We start from the raw sequence: 9,491 nt of genomic DNA, 5'->3' as shown, positions 1-9,491 counted from the left end.
AGTGGGCGTGGTCGTCAAGTCGAGGGGCGGGGCATCAATGGGTGGGCGGGGCTTCCCTTCTCAGAGTCTTGGTGGGGGGTGGTCCCTTGATTTCTGTCTCCACCCTGGCACTTGCAGGGTCTTTACAAACATTCACCTTTACTCCTCACAACGTGGAACAGGGTGTGCTGCTCATCGTCGCGTCCCCCGCAGCCAGGCGTCCAGCGCAGCGGGGTCTCAGTGCTGGCCTCAGGCTGTAATCTTGCGTGTGGGAGCCTTATCTTGTTCTTGCTTCCTTGACCTTCTTGTGTGGGCAGGTGACACGTGTTTTGCTCACCTGTGTTTCCTGCATCATGCCGGTGCCCAGCATAGGCATAGAGTCCGCACTGTTCTTTCTGTTGAGGTTGAACTTGGCATAGAGGTCGTTACAAATTTGAATTCCTTAAAACACCTCAGTTTCCCAAGAGGGACTAAAAAAATAGGATTTTTTTAAAGGAAGGGAGCATGACTTCATAATAGGAAGTCAGCACCCACCTTCACCCAGAGGCGTTGGTGGCACGTTGAATGCTGGGGAAAGGGTAGGTGCCAGTTTGGAGGAAATGTCCACTAGAGGCCTCATTCCAGCTTCCTCCCTTCGCTGCAAGATCTTAACCAGCCCCTGGCGTCCCAGTGCTGCTGCACAAAAGAAGGCGCCCGAGGTAGGAATTGCCCTGTTACTGGTGGAGACAGTCCCCGTTTGGTAAAATTCCAGCATCTTCACATCAGGTGCTCTTTTGATAAACAAAGACTTATGGACTTGCTAGACAGACAAATGGCGCTCAGAGCGGGAAATAAGTTGTAATGTTCTGGGATTCTGCATTATGCCAGCTCTGCAGACAGGACACCAGGGCCACCTGTGCCCCAGCACTTTCTGTGGCTCATCAACTGAAGGAACCCTGAACCAGGACTTGTTCAGACGGTTGGCACTGTGGGCTTTGAGGCGTAACATGTTCCTATTCCTCCTCCACAATCTCAGAGTGGCCTTGAAGGTGCCCCCCCAGCACCTCCTCTCTGCTCTTGCTACTGACACGCCTCTCAGTACCTCCAGGATGCACTTGTAACAGGATGATCCGTGACGCCCTCTTCTCTCCCCTCTGTTCCTGCAGATTAACATTGAGGATCTTGAGGAGGGACCTGTGGTGAACGGGGAGAGGTCCGATGGTCTGCGCACAGAAGCTGTGGTGTCGGGGAGCAAAAGGAAGTCCCAGAGTGGAAGTGCCGAGCCCAGGAAGGATGGAGAGGTGGATGACAGGACAGGGCCCCTGGAGCAGGTGTGGGGACAAGGGTGCCCAGCCACACACACTCTGCTGTCATTTTCTGAATTTCGTCTTGTTCATGCCCCGTTGCCCCCACATTTCCTCGGGAGTTGTGATCAGACGTGCATGAAATCTTGACGACTGGTGGACGTCACGGGTGCTGTATCCGGGGTCCCCTAAACAAGTCTCCACAGCAGGAGATCCTTTTGGGAGAGTCCCCCTGCTCAGCGGGGTGCGCTCTTCATGACTGTGCATCTGGGGCGCAGGCAGGTGGACAGGGCCCTGGGTGGATGTGCCTTGAAGAAATGTGTAGGCCAGGTTAGTGTTGTGTTCTCCATGGCACTCGGGAGGGTCCCTCCAGAGACCTTTTGCTCATTTACTCGACACATGCTTTTGGGAGCCTCCTGGGCTCTAGGGACAAGTCTTTGCCCTCCAGGAGCCTCTGGTCGAGAGGGTGACATGGATGGACTGACAACTACAGTTGGGGAGACCTGATGAGTGTGGGGGTGGGGCAGACGGACCTAATGGGCAGGGGGGCTCCCCAAGGAGTCTTCACCCTATGATGGGAGGAGGGGCCAGGTGAAGGCATGACAGGTGTTGAGGCAGAGAGGCATGGGTGTGGGGACTGTGGTGTGGGGCCTGGTCTCCAGGTGGCTGATTGTGGCAGGGAGAGTGGGTGACAAAGTGAATGATGAAAGCAAAACGCTGCTGGGTGGATATCAGAACCCTGTGAGCGTTGTCAGGTCACAAGGACGTCTGAGGTGTGTCAGGAAGAGGTGTGAGAGGAAGGTGGAGGCGGCACTGAGTCAGGAGACGGGTGGGAGGTATTTGTTGTCTGAGAGAAGTCGGTGAGGTCACAGGACATGAAGTGGGAGGGAGGGGACATCAAGCCTGCGTCTGGTGTCGCTGTGTCCCTCTGCAGCTTCTGCTTTGATTCTCAGGGTTTAAGATCTCATCCTCTCTTTACATGGACTAAGATGTGCTTCTTTTATTAGTCGAATGTGAGTGGCAAACTCCGAAAGAAGAAAAAGAAACAGAAAAATAAGAAAAGTTCTACAGGAGAAACTTCGGTATGTCTGGCTGCTACCCTGTCGTCTTCTCGCTGGTTCTCAGGAAGCTGTTTGTGTATCTGTTTGTGGCAAACCTGTCCTCCAGATTCTATGGTCACATGATTATGAAGCTTAGATCCCTTGGCCTTTCTCTTCCTATCTGCTCCCAGTTCAAAATGCTCACAGGTCTTAGATCTGCAGTTGGGCCCCACGCATTCAAGCCTCAGCACAGTCTTTAGGGGAAAATCGGCTTAGCCACTGCGTCCTGTCATCACACCGCTTTCCCTGCGTATCAGCAAGTCCTTGCCCTTCTTGTCCCGTGCCACCCTGTGGGGTTGGTGCCTGCCACACTTCTTATAGAAAGTTGGGAAGGTTTCAGGGATGTCACCATGTTTTCGAGAGCACTGTTGGCACGGACAGGAAAGCAGGTTGTTTTTATTTGATATTTCGATTCCTTCCTGCTAGGAGTGTAACTAATTCAGAAGTCAGAGACATGAAAAGGGGAAATTACCTACCAAATTTCGCTTCTGTTTGTTCGCTTCATTCCGTGAGGGTTAGAGCCCCACTCTGCCTCTGAGACGTTGCTCTTGGGCAGCAGAGCCCTCAGCCTGTGCCCTGACCGATATCGGGTACTGAGGTGTAAATGTCCCCAGGAGCCGTGTGTCAGAAAGAATATTTCCACATTGCCCCTGTGCCTCGTTGTCCCTGTGTTTGTTCCGAAAAGAGGTTGTGTCTTTGTGGCTGTTCAGTCAGAACCTCAAGTCCCAGCTCAGTTACCTGAGCAGGTGAGTGCACCTGTGAGACCAGAAATGTAGCCTGTGGTTCAGATCCTTGAGGGCTCTTCTGGCTCTGTGATTCTGTCTGTTCTGAGCGGCTTCCTATGAAGAATCTGTTACATGCCTGTTGTCTTTCAGGAAGCAAACGTGATTGAAAATGAGTTCTTTGTAAAAATGAGTCAGTTATTGGTTGTTATAACATGTAAAATAAAGTGAGGGTGGGGATTAATATGTTGCTGTTTGGGGCCTTTAGGAAAATGGGCTGGAAGACATTGATCGCATCTTGGAGAGGATTGAGGACAGCAGTGGCCCTCACCACCCCAGCCCACCGCCCCTGAGCTCGAGGAAGCACGTCCTGTATGTGGAGCACAGGTACCCTCTCCCGCGCCTGCAGACTGCGTGCCGAGGAAGGTCCTTATTAGGAGCAGAAGAAACTAACTGTATTTAAAAGTGATACAAGCGCATTATCAGACATTCAGGAAACAGGACAAGGAGAAAGGGGAAACGGAGAATGCCTCCATTTCCACTTCTAGCTGACGGTGTGGGAACACTATTGACTTAAGATGTTTTCCTGGATTGTAGATGCTGGAACCCTGTCCCCACTGTAGAGGTTGGTCCTGAGTTGGTGGGAATCCCGATGAGTCCAGGTCTTTCACTGCCCTCACTCCGCTGAGAGTAGTGGCCAGCCTCAGGTCACCGCCTGGGGGCCGTGGTGTTAGGGAAAGCAGGCCCACTCGTTGTCTTGGACACCAGAATAGCTGTTTTCCTCACTGGGTTTTTATGTGACTTTCTAAAATTCTCAGAATCGTTATAAGAACTCAATTTCATTTTTCTTTTAAAATTTTCAATTCTCTAGACACTTAAATCCAGACACAGAACTGAAAAGGTATTTCGGTGCCCGAGCTGTCCTAGGGGAACAAAGGTGAGACCCACACGGGCATGTTCTCAATTAAAGGTGGGGTTCTCAACGCCACAGTGAAAAAACGAGACCCTCAGGGTGCCCCGTTGTGAGGGGCCTGAGGGTGGGTCAGGGAGGAGCTGGAGTGTGACTGTCTGTGCTGCTGGCTCAGGGCCTCTGTAGCCGACGTTCCAAAACCCTTAACGTGTGAACTTCCAGCCTGAACCCTCAGCAGGTTCCTTCTTGCAGCTCAGTCAGCATCACCACTAACATGAAGTTTCGGTTCTAGGACAAGTTTGACCTTTGTTAATTTAACAGTTCTTTTTTTAAAAAAATGTTTTTATTGATTTTTAGATAGGAAGAGAGACGGGGAGAGAGAGAAACGTGTGTCCTTGTCCTTGTGGCCTCACCCCCTGCCCCCGCCCTGAGGTTTTGCTCCCACAGCCCAGCAGAGGTCGGGCAGTGTAGGTGAAGCGGTGCCATGTCCTGTTCTCCACAGGCCTCGGCAGAGACAGCGCGTGTACCCCAAGTGTACGTGGCTGACGACCCCTAAGAGTACTTGGCCCCGGTACGCCAAGCCAGGTGAGAGGCTTCAGAGGTGCGGGGTTGTGCGTTGGCCGACGCTGGGCACTCTTGGTGTCTGAGCCCATTGGGCCAGGTCAGTCCTCTGCAAAGCTATGTGCAGGTGTGTGATCGGGTGCCCGGCGTGGTGCCACCAGTGTTGGGGCACAGATCCCATGCCAACGGTGTGTCTTCTCAACCATGGTTTTGTGTGTGTGTGTGTGTGTGTGTGTTTATATTTTTTTTGATTTCAGAGAGGAAGGGACAGGGAGAGAGAGATAGAAACATCAATGGTGAGAGAGAATCATGGATCGGCTGCCTCCTGCACACCCCCCACTGGGCATCAAGCCCACAACCCCGGCATGTGCCCTGACCAGGAATCGAACCATCACCTCTTGGTTCCTGGGTTGAAGCTCAAGCACTGAGCCACATTGGCCAGGCTTGACCATGTTTTAATGCAGCTTTTTATCTACCTTATTGCTTTTCCCTGTTGGTATTATATCATAGGAAGCAATCAAGTTCATTTTTGAAGTGTCACGTTTTATATTTTGTTGCAAACTAGTAAGTACACATAATTGAAAGAAAAATAGCAATCGTGCAGAAAGGCATGGGGTGTGGGTAAGTGTCCTGTCGGGGCTGCTTGGCTACAGGGCCTGGAGGAGCACCTGGGAGCCCTCGGGCCAGGGCAGGGGGTAGGGGAGGGAGGCCCCGAGCACGGGCAGAGATGGGGGGCATCAGCTGTGTGTCCTGCGATAGGTGCCTTAGTGCAGTGCTAGTAAAGTGTAAGCCAAGGGTGACCGGGAACCCCTGACCTATTTCATGAAGGCGCTGAAGGGAGATGGGAGTTTCCAGGTTCATCAGCAGAAATGACCCTGTACCCCTGAAGTTGGGCACGAGAAGCAGCCAGAAAGGGCATTTGGTCATGGGTTGCATTCGTGCCTCCTCCATGCCTGCCCGGCCCCTGCACGTTGTCCTGGGTGTTGGTCCTCTGTCCACTCCTCGGAGGAGAAACGTCTGTAGGAAAAGAGCAGAGAGGGTACAGGCAGTCAGCAGACACCTGGGACCACGCTCAGCAGCGGAACCAATGCTTCGATGCGGCAGCTCGCACTCTGCACACAGAGGTTCCTCGCCAAGAGCACCTGAGGAGCCTGCCCTGGTGTCCTCCCCAGGCTTGTCGATGCGGCTGCTGGAGTCCAAGAAAGGCCTGTCCTGCTTTGCATTCGAGCACAGCGAGGAGTACCAGCAGACGCAGCACAAGTTCCTGGCTGCCGTGGAGTCGATGGAGCCCAACAACATCGTGGTGCGTGAGTCCCACAGCAGGACGGTCCCGGGAACCATGCTCACGGGCACTGCTTCTGGGGCTCGCTGCTCTCCTCCATGTGGGGACACCTGGGCACAGAGTGTTGAGCACCGTTTGGGCTGGAGGAGGTCGTGACTCGCCCCGTGTTACTTTCCCCGAGGCTTAGATGCCTGAAGGAAACAAGTGCCCAGGGGCTGGTGCCTCCTATGTGGTCCCTGGAGGCCCCGACCGTAGCCACGGCAGCTTCCCTTCTCGCCCCGCAGGTTCTGCTGCAGACGAGCCCATATCACGTCGACTCCCTGCTGCAGCTCAGCGACGCCTGCCGATTCCAGGACGATCAGGAGATGGCGCGAGACCTCGTAGGTGAGAGCTGCTCGCACTGGCCCTGCTGCAGCGCCCATGTCCCCTCCCACGAGTGTCTAAGAGGCTGCGGCATAGATGCCATTCGATAAAGTGACTGAGGTACAAATGGGTTTCCCAGGATATTGTTAAAAGCGTTGGAGTTGTACAGCCTCGTAGATCCTAGACCGTTTTTGTTACTTAAAAAGAAACCTCAGCTCTTCAGTCACCTCCCAGTGCCCAGCCCCTGGTAACCACCAGTCTGCTTTCTGCCTCTGGATTTGCCTGTTGACGTTTCTGATCATGTCTGTCTGGCTTCTCCATGCACCGCAGTGTCTCTCAGGCTGGGTGATGTTCCAGTGGGTAGTGGGCCCCATTGGTGTGCCCACCAGCACGTGACACACGGGCTGTCCCCACACTGGCCCTCGTGAGTGAGCTGCTGGGCCTGTGTGTGGGTTTTGTGAGGACGTGTGTTTGCATTTCTTTGTCTGGAATCGGTGTCACGTTGGTGCAGTCACTGCCCCCAAATCCTAGTAACCTGACTCCTTCCAGAGCTTTCCTTGTTGTGAGCACAGAGGACGGGGTTGCAGCTGCCGCACAGTGGCTGTGATGCCCTCCCCTGGTGTTTGTGTGCCCCACAGAGAGAGCGCTGTACAGCATGGAGTGTGCCTTCCACCCCCTGTTCAGCCTCACCAGTGGGACCTGCCGGCTGGACTACCGCAGACCCGAGAACAGGTGAGCCGGCCTCCCCGAGGGCTTTGCTTGCACTCACTGCTCTTTTTCTTGTGTGTTGGAGCTTTCACAGGTGACATGAGACCCAGGCAAGGGAGTGGGAGCAGGTGGCATGGGCTGTCCACAAGGGATCCCACCAGGTGGCTTGAGCCAGGCATCTCACTGGGTTTAAAGCTTGAATGCAAGAGGGCTGGGGTCAAATGTGTTTGTGTTAGAAGTGAGCCTACTAAGCCACTTCGCTGTGGTGGGGTCTGTCATCGTGTTTCCTTGTATCTTTGGACAAAAGGGTCCGTGCCCGAGAGTTTAGGAAGCTCTGCAATGCCCTGTACGCAGGTGTTGTGGTTCTGGAGTGAGCCAGACCTTGTTGCTCTGCAGTGAGCAGTTGTGTGCATGGGCCTTCTTGTCTTACAGAGACTTCTGCCGTCCTGAACTTCCGCCCCTGCTCAGGCCCTGATGGCCACAACAGCCTCCCCGCTGCCCTCGTCCTGGTCTTCAGGGCCCTGGCGGGTGGGCATGCCCTCTGTCCTGGGGCGTTCCCCCGCCCTGGAGGCCGTCCTGGGTCCCAGGCATGCTGACCCACTGCACCGTCTGCACTGGGGACTGCATCTGAGCTTTCTCCACTGCTTGTGTTTGTTAGCCTGGCTGCTCCAGTTAAATTCCTAGTTCTTTAAGACAGGCTGTAAGATACTCACATTGCAGGCGTTAACCAGGCAGTAGGTGCTGATAAAAATAATGGCCTGCTGGGGTCATTGCAGTCACAGACTTGGTGCATCAACATCAGAGCTACTTTGACTGTGGAAATGTGAGGAAAGATGAAGGTTGTAATGACAGATTTTAACTCTCTTCCCATAAGTAATAACTGCAGTCCTGCTTTTCACCAATTTTAGGGACTGAGACATAAGATTGTCCTGGGGCCTCACAGACAACCTTCCCATGGGTGTTGGGGTGCAAAAAAAAACCCCAAGATAAAGGTTTGAACTAAGAAGCTTGGTTTTATGTAATGGTTGCACCTGTAACTCAGACAGCAAGCAGAGCATCACCTTCTCTGCAGACACAGGAGCATTCTCGAACATTCACAGTGATTAGACCACACAGGAAATGCGACGAGGCGGCAGGCGCGAGGATCCTGGGCGACGTGGCTTTTCCCCCTGCTGTCGCTCTGGCTCACGAGGAACTGTCTTGGGTCTAGGAGCTTCTACCTGGCCCTCTACAAGCAGATGAGCTTCCTGGAAAAGCGGGGCTGCCCGCGCACGGCGCTGGAGTACTGCAAGCTCATCCTGAGGTGAGTGACCGGCTGGGCTGCGTGCTCGCTCGGGGGCCACAGGCCCGCGACACCACGTGGGCCCACTCTGGGTTTTATCTCCCTCTGCCTCCCCGCTCGCGTGCTGCCTCCGGAAGCCTGGAGCCCGACGAGGACCCCCTGTGCATGCTGCTGCTGGTCGACCACCTGGCCCTGCGGGCACGCGACTACGAGTACCTGATCCGCCTGTTCCAGGAGTGGGAGGTAGGCGGGGGTGCCGACGGCCTGCAGAGTCCTGTCGTCCGGGGGCGGCGAAGGTCCCGGGAGACCCGCCTGCTCTGCTCGGTGTCACTAGCACAGGAGCACTGAGGAGCTTCTTGGCGACCAGGCCGACGGGGGTGTCACCGTGCTTGTGCTCAGGGCGCCCGATTTCCCTTCATCGTGGCCTCAAACCACAGGCCTCCTGGTGCAGGTCATATACTGAGGTCGCTGAGATCTGTGGCTGGAAGGACTCGACTCTTCGTGAAATTGTGAAAGAAAAAAATCACGTTATTTTTGCTGTCGTACTTCAAACTACCGTTCTATTTCACTGCTATTAACCACTCACTCTGCCTGATTTATAAGTGGAACTTGAGCACAGGTACTCGTGTGCAGAAGAGAACAGTGCAGGGCTCAGGATGAGGGGAACCACTGTCTGTCGCTTCTGCGAAGGGAAAACCCCGGACGTGAGGTTGTCGTCGCACATTGGGCTCCCTGTCTGAGAACTCTGCCTCTGTTTTCACCTCGCAGGCTCATCGCAACCTGTCCCAGCTTCCAAACTTTGCCTTCTCCGTGCCGTTGGCGTATTTCCTGCTGAGTCAGCAGGCAGACCTCCCAGAACAGGAGCTCAGCTCGGCGAGGGAAAAGGCCTCTCTCTTGGTGCGACAGGCCCTCATCATGTTCCCTGGAGGTGGGTGCTGCCAGGCCTGCCCGGTGGTAGTGAAGCTGAGTCTGAGTGGTTTGGTGTTAGGATGTCTTTTGATGTTGGTAGTTTGAGAAGAAGTTACCCTCTGAAGGAGGGGTGGCATTTTCTGAGGGGCAGGGAGTAAGCGCCTGGACTGGGGAAGTGGGGACGGGAGGGGCAGCCAGCCAGCCGGGCTGCGCTTTCTTGTCTGCAATGCTGCTGCTCACCAGTGTGAGGGACTGAGACAGAAGATTATCCTGGGGCCTCCCGGACAACCTTGCCATGGGCGTCGTGTGCAGAGGTGTGCGGGCTCGTCCCTGGGTGGCAGTCAGCAGCTTCCTGCACATCCTGAAAGGGAGTGTGGCCTGGGAGAGGAGCT

General features: G+C 54.6%; 1 protein-coding gene across 1 annotated transcript in view; it reads left to right on the top strand.

Moving 5' to 3' along the window:
* Positions 1–9,491, top strand: part of TCF25 (transcription factor 25 (basic helix-loop-helix)) — a 14,401-nt gene that overhangs the window by 578 nt on the left and 4,332 nt on the right. The window contains exons 2-12 of the mRNA XM_014535615.1: positions 1,100–1,289; positions 2,270–2,344; positions 3,353–3,471; positions 3,956–4,021; positions 4,497–4,579; positions 5,728–5,858; positions 6,122–6,221; positions 6,839–6,932; positions 8,119–8,211; positions 8,328–8,433; positions 8,959–9,118. Of these exons, the coding sequence (XP_014391101.1) occupies positions 1,100–1,289; positions 2,270–2,344; positions 3,353–3,471; positions 3,956–4,021; positions 4,497–4,579; positions 5,728–5,858; positions 6,122–6,221; positions 6,839–6,932; positions 8,119–8,211; positions 8,328–8,433; positions 8,959–9,118 (1,217 nt within the window). The remainder of the gene's footprint in view (positions 1–1,099; positions 1,290–2,269; positions 2,345–3,352; positions 3,472–3,955; positions 4,022–4,496; positions 4,580–5,727; positions 5,859–6,121; positions 6,222–6,838; positions 6,933–8,118; positions 8,212–8,327; positions 8,434–8,958; positions 9,119–9,491) is intronic.

The sequence above is a fragment of the Myotis brandtii genome, unplaced genomic scaffold (assembly GCF_000412655.1).
Source record: "Myotis brandtii unplaced genomic scaffold, ASM41265v1 scaffold1466, whole genome shotgun sequence".
Taxonomy (NCBI): Eukaryota; Metazoa; Chordata; class Mammalia; order Chiroptera; family Vespertilionidae; genus Myotis; species Myotis brandtii.
This window is presented reverse-complemented; position numbering and strand designations above follow the sequence as displayed.